At 40.6% G+C, this 21,019-nt stretch overlaps 1 protein-coding gene across 16 annotated transcripts in view; it reads left to right on the top strand.

Annotated features, from left to right (window-relative positions):
- Nucleotides 1-21,019, top strand: part of RYR2 (ryanodine receptor 2) — a 646,139-nt gene that overhangs the window by 223,607 nt on the left and 401,513 nt on the right. For all 16 annotated transcript variants that reach the window (XM_067535799.1, XM_067535792.1, XM_067535786.1 and 13 more), the window contains 3 exons: nucleotides 6,530-6,604; nucleotides 7,352-7,430; nucleotides 9,121-9,233. In XM_067535799.1, the coding sequence (XP_067391900.1) occupies nucleotides 6,530-6,604; nucleotides 7,352-7,430; nucleotides 9,121-9,233 (267 nt within the window). The remainder of the gene's footprint in view (nucleotides 1-6,529; nucleotides 6,605-7,351; nucleotides 7,431-9,120; nucleotides 9,234-21,019) is intronic.

Below are 21,019 nucleotides of genomic sequence, written 5' to 3'. Positions count from 1 at the left end.
GCATAAATTCTCAGGTTGTCCTCCGGCAATTCCATCTGCCTGTGGAATCCTCTCCAGTATAACATGATTGGTTTTCTTATTGTAACAGTGGACATGAGAACTGCATTCCTCTCTCCCTCATCAAAACAGGTAGTGAAGAGCTTGGACTGGGGCAGGCAACAGCTGCCTTCTGCAAAACAATGAAAGAGATTTTGGGTGTTTGATCTCTACTCCTTCAGTCCCCTTAGATGCCAGTCGTATCGTGCGCCATAGTGTAAAACTTCCCATCTAGCAGTGAGCCTGCAGGCAGTTCAAGGGGCCATGGAAAAAGAACACTATTCTATATTCCACTATGCTTACATCGATTCAGCGTGCTGGCAATTTGGACACAAGTGTTGCAGTGTGCACTTGTATAAGCCCAACTGTGGGAAAGCTTTCCACCAAAATAGCGCTATTGAATTTATATCAGTGCAACTTCTGTATACAGGCAAGGCTATGGAGGTAGAAAAGACCTGTCAGGATGCCTATTCCATTTCCCTGTCAATGCAGAATTGTATACTACAGTACACTTACTGGTATTTTGTGCAGTCTAGTTCTAAAAGTGTGTCTTTTTAGCAAAGTTAGCATGAGTTATATCTTGAGTGTTACCCCTAACTTGGCCCCCATCCAGACACAAAAAACTCTAGCTCAAATTAAGTGGTGCTTTAAATTCAAGCTAGCTGGCCCATCAAGGGATCGATGGATTAAAGCTTGAGTGATGCTGATGCTCGAGCTAGTAATGCAGTGGGGATGCAACAGCTTGAGTTACAACTCAGCAGGAGCTAATCCAATCACTGTGTGCTGCCAATCAAATTACTCTGAATAATTCCAGTGTTGTTTTGAAGAGTGGTTGCTCTCATTTGAGCTGGGCTAGGCTAGCTTGATTGCAGTGATCTGAGCGTACTAACTCGAGCTAACTGTTGCAGTAAAGGCAAACCCTAAATGTGTCAAGTAATGGGTCTTCCATTACTTCCTATCTGGGACTAGTCTACACCCTAATTTATCACACTGGCAAGGAAGTGTTTCTGAACAGGAACTTTAAATGGTCCCTTAATTTCATTCCTAGTTAATACTGCTTTTATTGAGTTAAACAATGTAACTCCCTCTTTAGTGTTTAATTCATTCAAATCTTTGTAGACTGATATTGTGGTCTGCCTCATCTACCAAGCTAGCTGAAACGATGTATATATTTGATTGTTGTTTCTCCAACCCTTTATAATCATTTGTTGTTGTACTCTTAACTTCCTCCGATTTATTAATGGATTTTTGGTAACAAGATGCCCATAAATGTACTGGTATTCTAGGTGCAGTAACAACAGAGTAATATAGAGAGGAGGTCATATACCACTGGAGTGAGGAAAGGGGGGAACCAAAATTATTTGAGTAGGATTTTGATAAATACTCAGCGCTGGCCTAACTCTGCTCCTTTTTAAGTCATTGGCTTCAATGGGAGTTATGATAGGCCAATTCTAAGAGCTATTTAAAATCTCATCCTAAATCTCCAGTTGTGGTAAGAGTAAAATTTAAACACCCAACTGTGAAGCAATTAGTCTGATGATAAACTGTCTTTACCTCACTCAGGGAATTTTAGAGGTCTCTAAATAATGTGGATCATACAGAATATGTATATATGAAGTGGGCATGCTGGCGCACCAGGCACAGTGGAGTGAATTAAGGACAGGATGGCAATCCTAACCCTCTATTTCATTGCCGTTGGAAATTGAGTTCTAAAGGGTAACATTTGAAATACTTTTTCTGTAGTTCTTGATATGTTGAAATAAGCATTTAAGTTCTCTCAGTACTCTTCATTTGTTTTCCAAACAGTCCTGTCTTGTTAAAACAAACAAAACAGAAGACTGCAAAATAGCAATATAGACGTTCCTATTTCAAGTACCAAACGTGCTGATATATCTTCCTTATCTGTTACCTTGGTCACAACAGCTCACTTTTATGTCTAAGTGCCTTGTGTATATAAAGAAGGAACCGTTGTTTGGAGAAGGCCACTTTGTAGACCCATAACGTTGTGAGTTACCCTCGGTACACTCAAATGCTCATCTGTAGAGTGTAGAAAGCAGCAAATCTTTTATATCTTTTATAATGTGTCATTTTCTTTAAGTGTTTTACAAATATAAAAAGAAACTTCACATTTAACCTTTACATCAGGCATTTTCTCCTTGTTTTGGACAGAATAATTTAAGTTAAGGAAGACCTTTTTTAGTCATTGGAAATACTAATCTGACTAACACCTCCATTTTCTTTAAAAATAAATAGAAATTCTAGACCTTCAATGACATTTTATACAAGACCCTTTTAAAAGTACGCTATTGTACCAATAATCTTTATTTTACTTCTGAAATGTAATTGACTATATGTAGCCACATATGCACTAGCTTCCTGCCAAAACTTTAACTGCTCTCCTCTTGATAGAGTTTAGGAGAGAATTATAGTTTTGCTATAGAAATCTATTAATTGGTTTAAATAGTCTATAGAAAGGTAACAATCCTCCATTCCTAGAGGGGGTGGATGATTTGGACTCTCTCCAAGAAGCCAAGTGCGCTTTCAGCAGATGTTTGGGGTCTGATATCCACTTTCAACTCATTTTAAATTATGAAAAGTATGTTGGGAATACTCAATAGTTCTCAAATTAGTTTTGAAAAACTGAACATGGGTTTAAAAATTGTATATGGACACCTCCTGAAAGGGTAGTTTGGCAGAAAAGTGCAGTTTAAAATTGTCACATTCTCTATTCAATCTGTGCTTTTCCTGTTCACAGTTCTCTTCTCACCCTCCCTGTGAAATTTTTATGTCAACGTAATTTTCCATTTTCTAATGCAAAAACTGGAAACATATTTTTATTAAAAATTCTTTGAATACATGAAAATAATCTGTTTTAGAGGAAAACACAAAAACCTGTGGGAAATTTTAACTACTTGAAAAAACTCCCCCTCCCCAAAACTTCCTGTAAATCATTGGTATTTTTGAAGCAACTCCACTGAAACTTTCCTGCACACACATTCCCCCTTTGCCCCGTTACATATATATAACATAAATAGGTTGTAGGCAGCTAAAGCAAATTGACAGATTCAGCCACTCATGTCTTTCTCAAAAAAACAACCTGTATATTAGACAAAAAACATAGGAATGACCATACTCGGTCAGATCAATGGTCCATCTAGCCCAATATCCCATCTTCCTACAGTGGCCAATGTCAGATGTTTCAGAGAGAATGAGCAGAACAGGGCAATTGTCAAGTGATCCATCCTCTGTCATACAGTCCCAGCATCTGGTAGTCAGCGACTTAGTCTTCTTAGCTAATAGCCATTATTGGAGCTATCCTCCATAAACTTACCTAATTCTTTGTTGAGCGCAGTTATACTTTTGACCTTCACAAAGTCCCCGGGCAACAAGTTCTACAGGTTGACTGTGTGTTATGTGAAGAAATACTTCTTTTGTTTGTTTTAAGTCTGCTGCTCCTTAATTTCATCAAGTGACTTCTGGTTCATGTGTTCTGTGAAGGGATAAATAACTTTTTCTTCACACTATTCATGATTTTATAGGCCTCTATCATATCACCCGTCGTTGTCTATTTTTCAAACTGAACAGTCCCAGTCCTTTTAATCTCTAGTAATTTGGAAGCTGTTCCATACCCCTAATGATTTTTGTTGCCCTTCTCTATGCCTTTTCCAGTTCTAATATATCATTTTTGAGATGGGATGACCACAACTGCACACAGTATTGGGGTGTGGGCATACCATGGATTTACGTAGTGGCATTGTGATAGTTTCTGTCTGATTATCTATTTCTTTCCTAATGGTTCCTAACATTCCGTTAATGTTTTTGAGTCATTTAGCAAATATATTTCAGCAAAATATCCACAATGATTCCAATATCTCTTTCTTGAATGATGTAAGCTGGTGGCATGGTCCAGCCCATGGTGGTGCGACCCCTCCAGGCTCCAAGGAAGGCCACAGCACCTTTACTGAGGGGAATAAGCTTCTTGTTTATGAGTCCGCAGCCCTGGCCCCCAGGTGGAGCGGGGCAGGGCAGGCAAGCAGTCTCTGGCCCCCGGGGCGGGGCGGGGCAGGCAAGCAGTCTCTGGCCCCCGGGGCGGGGCGGGGCAGGCAAGCAGTGTAGAGGACATCAAGCGCTCCTGGGATGCTTAGGAAGGGGGGAAGGGGACGCAGGCCCACCCAACTCCACTGCGTCTCAGCCCAGGGCCCTACCAATGGCAAAGGCGTTTGCCACTGAGTCAGCGGTGCTCTAGTCACAACACGATGATGGGGATTTTGCCCCTGACTCAGCCACTTGCTAGTTGGCTGTCCCTGGGCCACTTCCTCCCACCCAATCCCTGGGAACCTGCAGCCACATAGCTCCCTCCGGGTCGCTGGGGGAGGTGATGAGCGGGCATCTGGCGAGTCCCTCACCATTGATTGGTGGCAGGTCTGGAAATTCCTCTGGGTCATCTGTGGAAGGTATTTCCTCCAGGTCACAGGCCCCCAGGGGTTCCTCCGGTCCAGAAGGTTCAGGCCACGCTGGTGGGTCCTCCGCGTCAGGTAGCTCCTCCAACTCAGGGCCAGCCTCAAGGGGTTTCTCCCAGCCAGCGGGCTCAGGTAGCTTTCCCAGCTACTAGGGTCCAGCGGGCCTACCCTGTCACTAGAGTCTGGCAGCCCTCTCCAGTCACTCAGGCCTGGTGGCCTTACCCAGTCACTCGGGCCCGGCAATTGGGACAGGCTTGGGAGGCTCTGGTCGACGGGGTGGCTGCGCCAAACAGCTGCAGGGTCTGGGTCAGGCCTAGGCCTAGGCCACAGCCTCTGGGAAGGCATGTCTGCTTCCAGCGGCAGCTTCCCCCTTAGTGAGCTGCTGGGCCTGCCTTTTATACTTCCTGTCCTGGCCTTGGATCCACCCCCTCTGCTTCCAGATGGCTTGGCCTGCAGGGCCTAGTTCTGTCCAGCGGGGGCAGAGTGACCCTTCCTTGGGCCCAGGCTCTGAGGAAGGCCACAGTGCCTTGCTACAAGTGATAACACCTAATTTAGATCTCATCATTTCACATGTGCAGTTGGGAGTATATTTTCCAATGTGCATTACTTTGTATTTATCAATATTGAATTTCATCTGCCATTTTGCTGCCCTGTTACCCAGTTTTGTGAGATTCCTTTGTACCTCTTCACTGTGTGCTTTGGACTTAACTATCTTGAGTAATTTTGTATCTACAAACTTCCCCCTTCACTGTTTACCCCTTTTTCCAGATCACTTATGAACTTTTTGAAGAGCACTGGTCCCAGTATAGATCCTTAGGGGAACCTCTCTATTTATCTCTCCATTCTGAAAACTGACATTTATTCCTACCCTTTGTTTTCTATCTTTCAACGAGTTACTGATCCATGAGAGGACCTTCCCTCTTATCCCATGACTCCTTACTTTGCTTAAAAACCTATGGTGTAGGATCTTGTCAAAGGCTTTCTGAAAATGATCCAACTGGATCATTCTTGTCCACATGTTTGTTGTTCCCCCTCACAGACTCCTGGTAGATTGGTGAGGCATGATTTCCCTTTACAAAAGCTGTGTTGAGACTTCCTCAACAAATCATTTTTAAACTGTGTCTGATAATTCTGTTCTTTACTATAGTTTCAACCAATTTGCCTATTACTAAAGTTAGGCTTACCCACCTGTAAATGCTAGGCTCGCCTCTTGAGTCTTTTTTATAAATCAGCATTACATTAGCTTTCTTCTGGTCATCTGATACAGAGGCCAGTTTAAGTGATAGGTTACATATCACAGTTGGTAGTTCTACCATTTAATATTTGTGTTTTTTCAGAACTCTTGGGTGAATGCCATCTGGTCCCAGAGATTTATTTCTGCTTAATTTATCTGTTGGTTCCAAAACCTCCACTATTTACATCTTAATCTGAGACAGTTCCTCAGATTTGTCACTTAAAAAGAATGGCTCAGGTGTAGCAATCTCTCTCACCTCCTCTTCAGTGAAGACTGATGCAAAGAATTCATTTAGCTTCTCAGCTATGGCCTTGTCTTCCTTGAGTGCTCCTTTAGCACCTCAATCATCCAGGAGCCGCACTGATTGTTTGGCAGGCTTCCTACGTCTGATGTGCATACATTTTTTTTTGCTATTAGATTTTGTGTCTTGTGCTACTTGCTCTTCAAATTCTTTTTTGGATTGCCTAATTATACTTTTACACTTGACTTCCTATCATTTATGTTCCTTTCTATTTTTCTCAGTAGGATTTGACTTACAATTTTTAAAGGATGTTTAAATGTTGCTTAATTGTACTACACAACTAAAGAGAACACATTGGCAGTATTAACTACTCTCAAATCATTGAACTTCATCTGTATAAAAAAATTTGATTTAACTAGTAAGGGCAGATACCTTATGGTTTGAGGGTGTCAAATGAATGGAAATAACAGGAAATGTTGCTTGGGAACCAATATGTTTGATAGAAGGGTCTAATTTTAATCTAATCTGCCCATCAACCATTTTTCTTTATCCGTGCAGACTGCACAAGGTGGTGGTCATCGGACACTTCTCTATGGACATGCAATATTGCTGCGACATTCCTACAGTGGCATGGTATGTATGTGTAGGTGTTGGTATCTATTTTCTCTCAGTATATGATAGCTACAAGTGATAACACTCAAACTATTGCCATTAAAATCATCCCATGAATTATTCAGATGAAAGAAGTGTTTTTCCCACTGAATTTATGGAGACAAAATGGCATAGGAGACTGGTAATAGGAGACAGAGCTTTTCACTTCTAGGTCCTCTTTTGAAATCCGGCCCATATTGATATAGACCAAAAATAATTAATATCTGATCCCTGTTTGTTGGCCTATGTTAAATGAGTTGATGACTTCTCATTTCCTGTCCCAATGGGAGAGTTGTTCACATTGCTTAAATTACAGTATCTCCACAACTGCCATCTGGTTGGCAATTTGAACACAGGCGAAAGATTGAATGGGCAAAGGGACAGAAAATTTCCTTCCTGGCATAGATTTCAGAAAGACATCTTAACATTTTCAATCTCTTGCTGGACATTCCAGGTTCAAGGCTTCCTAAAAGACCCATCAAAATCTTAGACTTCAGTTGAAATAATTCTGTTACTGCCAGCATTGCTCTCCCTGTTTTTCAATGTTGACAAAGACTGGCAACTTATTTCAGAACATTAATCTTAGCTCAAGTGCTGTTCTCATTATCAGGCAATTAAAATTCTGGTACTTCAAAATAAAGTTCTGTAATAGCAGACTGATGGCTTGTAATGTTCAGAATAAGAATCAGGCATGAGAAAAACTACTGATACATGTTCTTTTTTTGGCAGTATCTTTGCTGCCTCTCCACCTCACGGTCTTCGATGGATAAGTTGGCATTTGATGTGGGATTGCAAGAAGACACAACAGGTGAATATTTCTCTCTTAAGGAACCCCATGCCCCTGAGGATTCCTTCTGTTTAAGCATTAGAGTAGATTGATATAAATGCAAACAAACTACTTTAAAAAGGTGTGTGACTGCAAAGTTAAAGGGGCAGAAATTAAGGTTCTTACAACGACATTACCATGGCCATGTGGCACGCATGCCGTATTTTATATTCCATTTTTCTTACTGAATATGTAATTTCATTTTTTAGGCTGTTACATGTATATCATAGATGATTAAGGACCTGGAACATGCCCAAGATATTGTTGCTGTAAAATCCTTATCCTATATCTTTTTTACTTGAATTTTTTTAATTGTACATCATTAATGTTGCAGTAATGTAGGTGGTTTGACTTTTCATCGATTCTTTCTTTGTTTTGAAAGAGGGAGAGAGAAAAAACACCTGTGCTTAATATAGTTAGGTAAGGGGTAAGGGTGAGATTTCTCCTGTGCTGCTGCTGTTGGATGGAGACAGTTTCATACATGGCCCACAGGGCTACACAATGACTTAACTAGTAAGATTTTATAATATATATTTGAAAAGGAACAGTTTTTCCAAAAACCAGGCTTCATTATTGAAACTAATTTGCAAATAAATGAACTATTTCTCTTGTTATGAGTGAAAGCTACCCGTATAATACCTTCTGGTGGAGTTGGAGCAAACAATTGACTGTAGTCTTAGTAAAAGTAAGCTTCTTTAACAGTTTAATTTTTGATAATCTTCTTTGCATCTTCATTGGTGGATTTCCCCTCAACATCTATGCCCACATTCTCAGAGGAGAATGTCGTCTTCTCCATCTTTACCCAAAACCTTGTAACATAGTGGCAAGGAAAGTCCCTTAGTGAAAGAAGACTGCATTGCATTGCCTAAAGAGCTTAAAATTATTAGTCCTACCTAATCCTTACAGATCATTACCGGACCGTTATTCCAACACAAGTGAGCTATTTCTATACTTTGTTGGCTGAGCACTTATCCTCTTCAGAGTTCCTATCTCTGCTAGAGAAGGATACAAGCCTCTGAGCCATAAATTTTTTATGGGATAATGCAGGAGCAATAACCAAAGGACAGCTTGTTCCGTCCTTAGCTAGTCAAAACTCCCATAGACTTTGAATATGTCTTATATATGTCTGGGTCCACAGACTTGCACTAGTGTGGCTAGTGCTCTAAAGCTAGCTGTGTAGGCAGTGCTTTGATATTGAGACTTAGACTGGAGTTTGGACTCTCAAGCCTGGGGGGGCTAAGTTGGTGTGGGTTGCCTGAGTGAGTAGAAATGAGGTCAGGATAGCAGAGCTCAGATCTTTTGAATAAGTTTAAAAAAAACCCTTTGAACTTGCATTTAAGTTAATGAATATGTTCAAAGATAACAGGTTTTAATATCTCTGTGACTCAATCTAATAGAATGGGAGAAAGGAAATACTGTCTACATTTTACAGATGGGTAACTAAAATGCAGAGATATTAAGTGACTTACCCTAGTGACTTAGTCACTGAATATACTGTCATGGATCATATATCGGGGAAGTATGTCAAACCAAGTGTTAACTGTATATAAGGCATTAACATACATATGGACATTAAGAAATTTAAAAAAAAATCCGAATAAAACAGAAGAAATAACAATAATTCCAAGCATGTCCTTTCTAATATCTCTTTCATTAATCCATGACAACACAGGTGAGGCCTGCTGGTGGACCATACACCCTGCCTCCAAACAGCGATCTGAGGGAGAAAAAGTACGTGTTGGAGATGACCTCATCTTAGTTAGTATCTCTTCAGAAAGATACTTGGTAAGTGCTATAGTAAGAATATTTAGACAGTGCTTGTTTTACAGAAATGACCTTCCAGTAAATGACATGGAAATTAATAAAGCTATTGCTCTGCAGTTGGATTTGCAATTTTCTTTCTAAAGTGTAGATGAAATAATACAGTCTCAATGTCTGATTAGATATAAATAGCTGTTAATACTGCTTGAGCATAAGTACTAACACTTATTACATAAACCAAGATTTCATAGGTCTGAAAGTAGTGACATTGGTATATATAATAATGACATTGATAATATTGGTTCTTGCATTAATTTACTAATTATATGACAATGAAATAATTAATTATGAATTCATACTATAGAAGACCCAGATATAACTGTGGAATTGTATCAGATCTGAGATTAACAGCCTTTTCAAACAGAGATCTGAGATTAACTGCCTTTTTATATGTTAAATAAAACATTATATTAGAGGGGGGGAAAATCTACCTATATAAGGCTAAGGTTGTAAAACAAACTGGTAAATGAATAAAAAACTATTTAAAAACAAAAACAAAACAAAACTATTTACAGCCTTTTTGGCCATACATGTTTTGGTAAATGTGCTAATTTAGAATAGGTTTTTTTTTTAATTGGTGTTCTGTGTAAGTCTTTTTGACTGTATCATCCCATCATGTGTGTAATACAGGTCAGAAAGAGAGCATACTACATCCTAAGATACCAGAAAATTATTGTGTTGCAATGCTGCCATCTTGTCTATTTGTCGAGGGTAGGTGGAAGGGATGGAAAGCAATTCACATGGATTACTTATTAACTATTAGGTGAGACGTGAGCATAGTCTTTCAAAAGGGTAGTCAATGCCAGACCTCTTTTGCCATAGGCTACTTTCTAACTGCAGCGTAAAAAGTGAGTGTGGAGAGTTAATAACTTTAACAGCAGTAGTAAAGTACATGTTTTTACATATGATGATGGGAATGCTCCCATTAGTAATAGTGTTGACTTTGTAATGTCTGGTGTCTGTGATGATGGCATATTAGAGGATCATTTCTGGGATGTATGACATTTAATCATCTTTCTATCTTTCACGTTTCTCACTTAAGATGTTCCTGTCTCCTGGTAAAGGGATTTATACTGTGCTCTGAAATAACTCTGCCAATAAAAATCACCACTATTAAGATAATTTGTGTTTTCTCACATGTGTTGGATTCTATATGTACATGTCTCAGACATCTGTTACTTCTCCAGTACATATACAGTTATACACACAACTACATCTAAAATCATGTTAAGGCCACAAAGTCAAGCACTCAAGTTAAGAATAACAGCAAGAGTCCTGTGGCATCTTAAAGACTAACACATTTATTTGGGCATAAGCTTTCATAGGCGTCTGATGAAATGGTTTTCTGCCCACAAAAGCTTATGCCCAAATAAATGTGTTAGTCTTTAAGGTGCCACAGGGCTCTCGCTGTTCTGCTAAAAACAGAGTAACACAGTTACCCCTCTGGAACAAGTTAAGAATGTGAGGGAAGTCCTGAGGAAAAAATGTGATCATGTAAATAGACTGTTTCATAATATATATGCATGAGGGGACAGAATTAAAGTTGACAGGGAGCCTTAATTCTGGTGTTTCCTACCTTTTGAGTGCTTGACTTTGCAACCCTAATCTTTTAATGTAGTGCTTTATGTGTATAATATCCAAGTTTTTTTTAAAAAAAAAGCAAACTGAAAAACCAGATTCCATCATGTGGCATCATATTGACACCCTCATTGGTCATCAGCAGGATTGGATCCTTTAGATTCACAACACAGACCTCTGCCACTTGAACTAACGGAGTAACTGATAGCAGTAGTAGGTTGTCATCATCTGTGTGGACCAGCACTAGAGAGGGATAAGACACTTTTCTAGTGGATTTCACACATATTTGCTGACAGCAGAGGAATTGTTAGACTTAGTGTTCTTGGGTTCCTTTCTGGGCTCTAGAAGGTAGTGTGGTGTAGTGGGCACAGATTCTTCTGACCATTCCCCCCAAAGCATGGCCCCATGTTGCCCCGTTCCCTCTAACCTGTCCCATTCCTTTCTCTTCTCCACCCATGCCTCCTCATTCTAGTTCCATTCTCCTTGCCTAGCCAGTCCTACTCTTCACTCCTCAGATTCCTCTTCCCCCATTCGAGTCTCTTTGTAAAGAGATTCATAATTTCACTCCTCCAAATTCCCCATCCCAGTATCCCTCCCTCCCATCCACACACACTCATTCTCCTTGCCCAGCTATTCTCAGTCTCCTGCAACCCTCCAGTTTCCTTGTCCAATCTCCTTGCCCAGCCAATCCCAGTTCCCTCCTTGCTTCCTTATCCAATCTGCCTATCTCTCCCCCACCCAAACCCTCCAGTCAACTCCTCCTTGCCTACATTCTACAGTTGCGATTTTCCTCCTAGGGTTCTTCATCCATTCTCAATGTCTCCCCTACCAGGTCCTTGTCCCGAACTCTGGTCAGCCAGTCTCAGTTCTCCCTTGCACCTTGGCTGATTGTCATCTGTCTCACTTCCCCCTTCACATCCACCCCACTGATTCTCAATTCTAGTCTCCAGCTCTCCCAACTCTTCATCCAGGCTTTGTCTTCCACCCGCTTACTGTCTGCCAGTACCCCTTCTCACCATTTTCCTCCCTGGTTCTCAGTCTTCCTCCTTGTCCAGCCAGTCCCAGTCTCTGCCTACCCCCATCTTCCAGTCTCAGATTTCCTCACTTCCCCCACATCAACCTCCTTTGTGAGTCTCCCTTGCAAGACCGGTTGTCCCAGTCTTCTTCTCATCCCCACCCAACTCATTCAAATCAGGCAGCTTCCTCCTCCATGCTGCCTGAGCCTCGTTGGGGGATCATTGAAAATACAGAAGAGAGAGCTTCCTGGCTCTCAGTTTAGGTGCCCAGACCTAGATCCAGCACAGGCTGCAGCAACCTATATTTGTGATTGCAGGGAATGTCCTGCTTGGCCCTGAACTGCAGCATGCTCAGTGTGGACAGAATCCCTTCGGGGAGTTTAGCTGCTGAAATCGAAGAACTGTCTACTCAGCATAGAGAGCAAACTGAGATTTTTTTCTAAAGCTTGTAACTTGACCACATATGGGTATATATTCATGGGCACATCTCTGACTCAAAGACTAGCCCCTCCCAAATTTCTAGTCCTTACTCTAAAATATGGGGATGCTAGAGTTTTTCAAATAAAATAGTCTGAATTTTTTAACATGAGCAAAACAATGTATTTATTTCCTAGTCTTTTTCTCAGAAATAGCTGAACCATTTTTGCTGAAATTTTCTCGAATATTTCAGCCTGAGGCAGACGCCTGACATGGTTAATTTCGGCCCAAATAGTTAAAGTTTGGCTAAGTGATAAGCAACTAAACCTAAAGTCTTTATAATGAGAGGTTTTGGGTGACCTTAATAGTAGGCAGTGCTATAGCTCCACTTGTAATAGAGGTTATTCTATATTCAATATCTGAACATTTCCCTATGATTAGAATAATACAGCACATTGATCTTACATATCTCATCCTTCTACTATCATCATTTGATGTGGGTTTAAAAGGTAAAAAGACCCCAAGCAACTTTCATGTTTTTTCTTTTACAAAGTTTTGAAATGGACCCATTTTTTATTTCATCAAAAATCTTTGTGAATTTTTAATTATTGTTTATAGAAAATGTTCTCAAAATTGCTCTCAAAATATGTGTCAAATCTTTTCATTTATCTAGATTTTTTGGTAAACCAAACTATTTTGATAGCTATTTCAATAATAAGGCCATTTTCAATTAAAAAAAAACAGTTTAAAAAATATTGACAAGCTCTGCTCATATCAGCTGATATTTTCTACCACCCTGTGCTTTCCTTTTTATTAGTATCATAGGGTTATGTCATATTAAGTAAACTCCGTTCTTGGACTGGTAAGCCTTTATAAAACATTTACTAGGCTGCCTTACACTCCTTTTATGCTAGAGGAGATAAGATACAGGCCGTCGTTAATGGATTTTCTTCAACACAATATATAACCATGGCTCACATGATATTAATACAAAAGCAGTGCCCAGTTGCACAGTGTCTCTGTGCTTGTAATCCATGACATCCTTGTAAATCCATGACATCCTTGTGAAAGAAAACTACAGCAAACAAACATTACTTGATTTTCTAATCTCCAGATCTATTTGTTTACTCTTTGCCAAACAATAAAAGAGTTAAACTTTAAGGTGGAATAATTTTTATTGTATTTCAGTTATTTTGTTCCTGTCTGATAGTACGTAGAAACATGATTTTAGAGTGGCAGTTATATAAGCATTCCTCATTCCCCCCTCTCAAACATTTATGAAGGCACATGTGATCAGGGTCTAAGGCATGGCCTACGCTGGCCGCGGATTACAGGGGCAGTCAATGGGAGATATGCAAGCTACGTAAAGTAACTTGCGTATCTCCTGTCGACTTCCTAATGTCTACTTACCGCGACATCTCCACTGTGCTGCGCCGACGGGAAATGCCCTCCTGTCGACGCAGCGCTATGCTTCTTGCTGGCATGGATTTACAGAGTTGACTTCCAGGTTCGATTGAGCGAGTTTTCACTGATGCTCAGTTGAACCAGCAAAATCGATTCTGCACTGGGGCAGTGCCGCCGGCAGTGTAGATATAGCCTGAGTTCTGGTTATATGAACTATATCAATTTAACATCATAAAGAAAAGTATTTTATTAATTACTCAGTTTTTACATTAGCGTTAAAGTTGTAAATAAACTATTAATTTACAACAATGCTATTTCAGAAAGCAGTGTTTGAAGGTCAAGAATTTAGAATTTTGTGTGTGCAGAAATGAGATCTCACTGAGTTGTGTATGTTCAGAAAACTTAAACAAACACAAACATAAAAAGTAACCACAAAGCCTTCTCTAAAATACTAATGAGTGTCAGACCTCAATGAGGACAACATAGTTTGTAGCTTCTACCGTAGGTCAAGCCATTTTTGAGAAATTAAATGACAATCATTTACAAAAGTGAAATAGAATGGTTCCTTTAAAAAATTCAGTATTTGTCCACAGCATTGTAGGACTGGAAGGGACCTTGAGAGGTCTTCTACTCCAGTCCCCATATAACAAAGTGACATGATATACTACATTTTCCTCTCTACTTCAAATAGGCAATAGCATCCAATACTTCGTTAGCATAGCTGGGATCTTGGAGAGAGCAATGCAGTTACTAATATTGCAGTCACTAATATTGACCCAACCTGCAGCCAAACCAAGTGAGTCCTATTAGCTCCAACCCAGGAGCATAGAAAATGTTTGATTATCTTTCTGAGGCAGAGAGTTTCTTCAGGGAAAAAACCCTAGGAACAATTAAGTTCAGCAGGAAGCTTAGGTAATGCTTACATTTGTGTTATAAGCTAATAATAAAGACAAATATTCAGGGTGAGGTTAAGTTTAGAGCAAATCTCATGGGCCTGTGCTGTGCTAGGAGTAGGGTGGGCACACCATATTCTTACACACAGATGCTAGTGTGTACAAATGTGACTTACTTCTGTGTTTTCAGGCAAATTGACTGATTTACCTCCAAATTTAAAAAAAAAACCTCTGGAAGAAGGTTGCTATGGTTGGGGCCAGGGGTCAAAATTGGGTTATTCAAAATCTAGTCGTAACTTAGACCAGGAAGAGACTACCTTTATAGTAAAAGTAAACTGAGTCACTAGCAGAGCTATTTCAGATGCATAGTTAGATGGCTATTCTGCTGAGCATGGCCAAGTTTCTTCTCTGGGATTTGAAGCAATAACTTTTGATCATACTGTGAAGATTCTGCCTGTTGATCAGTGTTCAAGTGTAATTATACACTACAGTCTGGCCTGACTGGCAAATTAAACTTTTCAGAAGATGTACCTTTTCTTACTAGAGGAGATTTCAAGAGACACTGTTCAGCCTAAATGAGTCTTCAGTGCTACGGATCCTTGTAGGTTGGGCAATCTACCTCTGCTGAACAGTCTGCTTCTGAATCTAAGGAAGAAGAATGGAACTGATAGGCAGGCAGTGTGGTCCAATAGTGGGGCAATGGGCTGGAAGTCAAGAGACCTGAATTCTAGTCCTGTCTTTTTTGCTGACGTACTGTGACACGTAGGCAAGTCTCTTCACTGCTCTGAGCCTGAGTATCACCAGCTGTAAAATAGGGTATGTGATGCTTTACCCTCCTTTTTAAAGTGTATTGATTAAAAACATTCCATAAAAACTAAGTGGTGTTATTCTAACATATGCTTTGGGTTATGACCACTTCCTTTCAAGGATGGAGTATGACATTGCTCAACCCAATCAGTGTAGATCAAAATGATTTTCTATTATATGTATTACTGTCCATTAAGTTGGACCCAGGACCAGTCTGTTTCCTTGGTTGGGGCACCACAGTTCTGTGAACACATCTAAATGTTGCCAGCGCATGCCATTACCTAATGTGTATTTTTAAAATTTGCTGCTGAACTGATGTGTGTCAGATATGTATGGCTGATGTCACAAATCTCACCACTGATAGCGTTTAAATATGCCAATCTTTCAATAGTCTAGAAATTCAATTAAAATTGTGTATTTAAAATTAATAAACATCTTTTAAACATCCCTCAGAACAAATGTCATAGACATGAATGATCAAGATAAAATGAGAATTAGTAGCAATGAGGTCAGCGTTATTCAGGCTGAGTAATATGTTAGAAAAGTGCAGAAAATTAATTTAAAACCTTGAGAACTGCAGTTGTTTCAGTGCAGAGATGTTCAATACAGTGTAATAATTTCTGCATCGTAAGATGCACATCTTTACTGTACTGATTATAATGCTGGTCTGCAACTGCATATGTCTGACGTTTGCTTCTCTTTCACATCCAAGATAATGGCTTAAAATACAGGAAAAGAATACTCTGATCTCATTAGAAATGGAAGCGTCTTCCTGAAGATATTTCAGCATTGTTGACTGATTGGGGGCAGGGAGAGGTTCTCTTCCAAAAATGTCTTTTGAACTGGGGGAAGATTTTCTAATACAATACTGCTGACTCCTTTCACCTTCCCAGGACAAAGGGGTAGCTGCTCATGAAATAGGAAAGGTGCTCACTTTCTGCAATCAGAGATTGCAGGAGCGCAAGGGAATATCCGGAATTGTTGTTATAGCTGGGGCTGGTAGCGCAGCCTATTATTAAACTTGCCTTACACTTCCCAATATGAGACCCTATTTTCACATGATTTGGCTCAGCTTAAACAGTTTGGGCTAAAACTTTTCTTGCTGAGTAGAAAATTTCAGCAGAAGTGGTTCAGCCATTTGTGCGTATAGGGCTAGGGAAGAATACGTTGTTTTGCCCATGTGTTCAGAGCAGGGTTTGAATTGCATGCAGTAAATAAGATCAGGGGCCACACACTGAACAACTAAAATAAAACACAATATTGAATAGCTGCTCATTAACAGCACCATCTAGTCTGTGCACTGAATGAGGCAGAGGTTATGTGGAAAACATAATATATGATTATGTAATTAAAGACTGCATGATAATGCCACGTGCACAAGGGAGCTGGATAAATGTTGCACAGGCAACCTCAATTCTGATGTTTTCTAACTTTTGATTGTTTGTTTGACTTTGCAACCTCACAAATATTCCTTTTAAAATAGGGTGTTTTTTTTTTTTTTTTTTTTTTTTTTTGTGTGTAACCATAATTAATTAAGATAACAATTTGGAAGGGATATTAAACCTCATAATTCACAATGAAAGCTAATGTCTAACTATTAGAGGTTAGGCTTATACCTAACATGGGGAGCAGATTGCCCCCCATCTGCCTACTGCAGGGTTCTTTCACCTTCCTCAGAAGTATCTGAAAATGGCCAGTCTCAGAGACATAATACAAGACTGGTTGGACCTCATGTCTGATGTAGAATTGCATTTCCTATATATCTGTAGACTCAGGAAATAACCTCTTCCACCTTTGGTACTCCCTGTATGTTGATGAGGGAGTCTGGACAGAGGCAGTGTAAAGCTAGCAGTCCTAGCTCTACACTGGCTAAGAACTTCCCCCTACCCCAGGGCTCCATGGCTGACTGTTTTAAGCTACCTTTCTGGCTGCTTTGCTCCATCAGATGGATGCAAAGGGACTAGGATTTAGTAAAGTGTTCAACTTCACTGAAACCTCTTAGATTTTTCCTAATTTTGGCTCAAAACCTGGAATTTTCAGTTCTTTTCCAAGAATTCAAGGGGCTGGATTTTTTCCAAAACTCAGCTTCTGGTAACCCTGGGTTCCATTTCATTTTTGTGTCCAAACCTGTCAAGTTTTTGGCTGTGTTATGAAAAATTTACACAGCTACAATTTTAAGGCTTCCACTTTCCCTCCCTGTTCCTTTCTCCCTTCTTGTAAGCAAATATTGTTTGCAAATGTTTTTTGCCAGCATCCACCATTGTCAGTATCATATATGTCCACTGGCTTTGACAAAACAAGCTGTATCAGAAATGAAATTATACATGGCAAATAGGTGGGATGGGTGGTGGTCAGTGATGATTTTTTGTGAATGCACTAAGCCAGTTTTCTCCCTTATGCTTTTTCTGAAGCCTGCTTACTTTAAAATTGCCCTAAAATCAAATGTGCTTCCCTCCCCCAGCATAAAGAGAACAGAAAGCACTAGGCTAGCTAGCTGTAAGTACAGTTATGTGAACTTAGATTCCTTGCCTGGCGTAAAAATGGTCACAACATGGTTATTTTACATCACACTGGGCTTTCCCTTTGCCCAGTCCTGGTGTGGGAAAGGAGAACTAAGCAAAATTGTGAAGACCTCCTTTGTATTCCATTGAGTTTCCTCCCAGAGGCACAGCTTTTTTGAGGCAGGTCCTTTCACGACATGATTGGGAACCTTTTTTTGTATTGTTTGGTTGTCTGTCAAGGGTCATTATCTGAATAATAAAAAATCATCCTCTGTTCGAAGGCTGAAAGGATCAATACTCATTTAGGGCCATATTCTGGATCCTGCTGTGCAGTGCATGGAGTTGGGGAGAAAGAGGGCACTTGGAGTGCCAGAGTCAGACACTTGCATTTCTAAGCCAGAGGTGCCACCATTTTTTTTTTTTGCTGAGCCCTCTTCAGAAATGCATGTCCCATGCATGCCCCCCTCTTTCTAAGGGGGGTGGAGGAGTGCCCGGTACCCATGAGAGCCGGAGTATGGGGGATGCCCTGTTCCCAGGGGAGTGGGGTGGGGTGGTCACCATGTGCAGCTGAGGGAGCCTTCCTAGCTCCTTGCCTGTCTCACTTCCCACCGGTGCAGGGGAAGATAATGCAGGGGCTGAGCTGAAGGGCTGGGGTCAAAAGGGGAGTGGAAGGCTGCACCCCAGGAGTATTGATCCATCTGCTGGATGGAGGCCCTTCCTGGCCTTGGCCCTTCAATGTGGATTCCTCTGCTTCCCCCTGTGTCCAACAGGGTACACAGAAAGAGCACTGTGCCGTGGGGCTGCACTGAAGGGCCAGGTCAGGAGGGGTTCTCTCTTGCAGATGGTGAACACTCCTGGAATGCAGCTTTCAGTTCCCCACTCAGAGTTCCTTCTGGCCTCCCCGCCAGAAGAAGGTAACTACAGCGGTGGGGGAGTGAGGCTGGTAGGGAGCCTGGTCCCAGCAGCTGAAACTGCTTGCACAGAGCCCTGCCAGACAGAGCCCCCTCCTGACCCCAGCATTTAGTGCAGCCCTGTCAGGACCTCATGCCCTTGATAACCTCCTTGTGCTCCACCAGGGTTGCGTGCCCCACAGTCTGGGAACGGCTGTTATAAGCAAAGAGAAGAAAAGGGGTAAGTGTGTTAGCCCCAGTGGTGCTTCTAGATGCTCCAAAGAAGCTGGTGGAAATCTGTGACCTCCATTTCCCACACTGGCTGACATTGAAACTGCTTAAATGATGTAGCCATTGCTGTTTTCCTGTACAGTCCTGAAGCACCCTAGGAGGCACTGTTCGCAGGCAGAATGCTTCCAGACACTGCTACCAGTGGGTCGTCCCGAGTCCTTTTCTTTCGTCCAGTGCAGCAGTGGCTTCAATAGCTGCAGTGTAATCTTTAACACACACTTCTCAAGTTGCCCCAGAAAGAAAGCCTTTTTTGCCCTTTTTGCTACTTGGGAAAGGCTGAAAAATTTAAAGTGCACCTGATTATCAGCTACTCTTAGATGAGATGTCAGCACTGACATGGCTTAGCTGTAAGGAAGCCTCCAGCAGGATTTTTGCTTTCTTTGTATTCTGCTCTCTGCACACCAGCATATCCTTTAGCACAGAAACATTTGGTACATTTAAGTACGCTTTTCCCTGAGTGAAGGAATTGTATGGATTGAAACATATTGTCTATTTCCACAGTGTACTCTGCATTTCTCTCTTGTCAGCATTTATGCATGCCTTGAATGCTGAATTTAAAACAAAATGAGCTAGTTATTTGGAGCTATTGTTTTCTGGATGTAATTGTGGTACTAGAGGCATGGCTTGAGGGTTCTTGCAGAAATATCATTCTGAGGTTTAAGTGTTTCAGTAAATCAGAATGCACACGATTCTGCAGTGAACACCAATGGACAGAGCGGGGATTGCGAGATATTATTGGGCTAAAAGAAAATATATATTATGCTAAATGAGGCTACATATGATGAGGAAACCTGCTCTGCTAGGGAGAGTCCAGTCTTTCAGAAATCAAATATAGGCTGCAGAGTTCACATACGTTTATAAAATATTTTTGTTACCTGATCCATCTCAATGAGCAGGGAAGTCAGTGGGCAGACTTGCAATATTAACAGCAATGTTATATTACGCCATAGCTGTAAGATATGCACTCAGAGAAACCAGGCAGGAAACAAAGATGGGGTGACATACCACCATTATGTTGCTAGTAGTTGACAGTCTTTTTTTTAGTGATTACCTCCCAGCCATCTGAGTGTCTGTCAGATATTTTTAATATTTATTTATTAAAAGAGTATCAATCTGTATAAGGTGAGCAGAAGCTTGCTTGTAATATGGATGCAATGACTATGCTAAAAATTGAAGTACTATGTTAAAGTCACTGATATTGAGGATCTGCCATTGTTCCTTAGGACTGATCTAGGTATCTTAGTTTAGGATTTTCTAAAGCACCCATTACTTTGTTAACCAAGTACTGTTACACTTCAATAAATTAAAATACCCTTTTCATTACTCTCTACATGTTACTCTGTGTGAAAAGTTGTTAATCTGGTAAAGTAAATGTTAATCATTAAAAATCTAAGTACTTAGACTAAGAGGTGTTCTCAGTGGCTTTTCTGTAGTCTTTACCGTACATTAGAAGCCGCCAAATACATATTAATAGAACTGACTCTGACAAAGTAGGGTGCAGGCTTTGAAGGATTACTGCAAGTTACATCTTTTAATAGTAGAATGTCTGAGACAACAAAATACATCTTCTCACTATTTAGGAAAACTGATAAGGTAACAGACTTAAAAGACGGCCAAGCGATGGATACTAATTGGGCACATAAAGACCTGAAAACTCATAGAGAAGGAGGAACAGGCACTCATTCCTCCTATTGATCATATAGTATATTAGCAAAACAGACTGCACATTATCATTATAGCAGGATGATTGAGGAGGGGCACTCATGTGCACTAATAGTTATCCCTCAGTTTCCCCAGGCAGATGTGAGTTTTTTAGTGGAAACTGCATCTCAGATTTGTTTGGATCCAATGGGCTTCATGCAAGAATGCCTTTCAGGAAGCTTTCATTGTGTCTCTTGCAGCGTGAATTAAATGATTGTCAAATGTTCTGTGATCTAGTGATACTCCTATGAA

This window comes from Emydura macquarii, unplaced genomic scaffold (genome assembly GCF_026122565.2).
Source record: "Emydura macquarii macquarii isolate MOO-44397 ecotype Brisbane River unplaced genomic scaffold, CSIRO-AGI_Emac_v2 contig_3517, whole genome shotgun sequence".
NCBI lineage: Eukaryota > Metazoa > Chordata > Testudines > Chelidae > Emydura > Emydura macquarii.
Note: the sequence above shows the minus strand (reverse complement) of the source record. Positions and strands in the feature narration are given on the sequence as shown.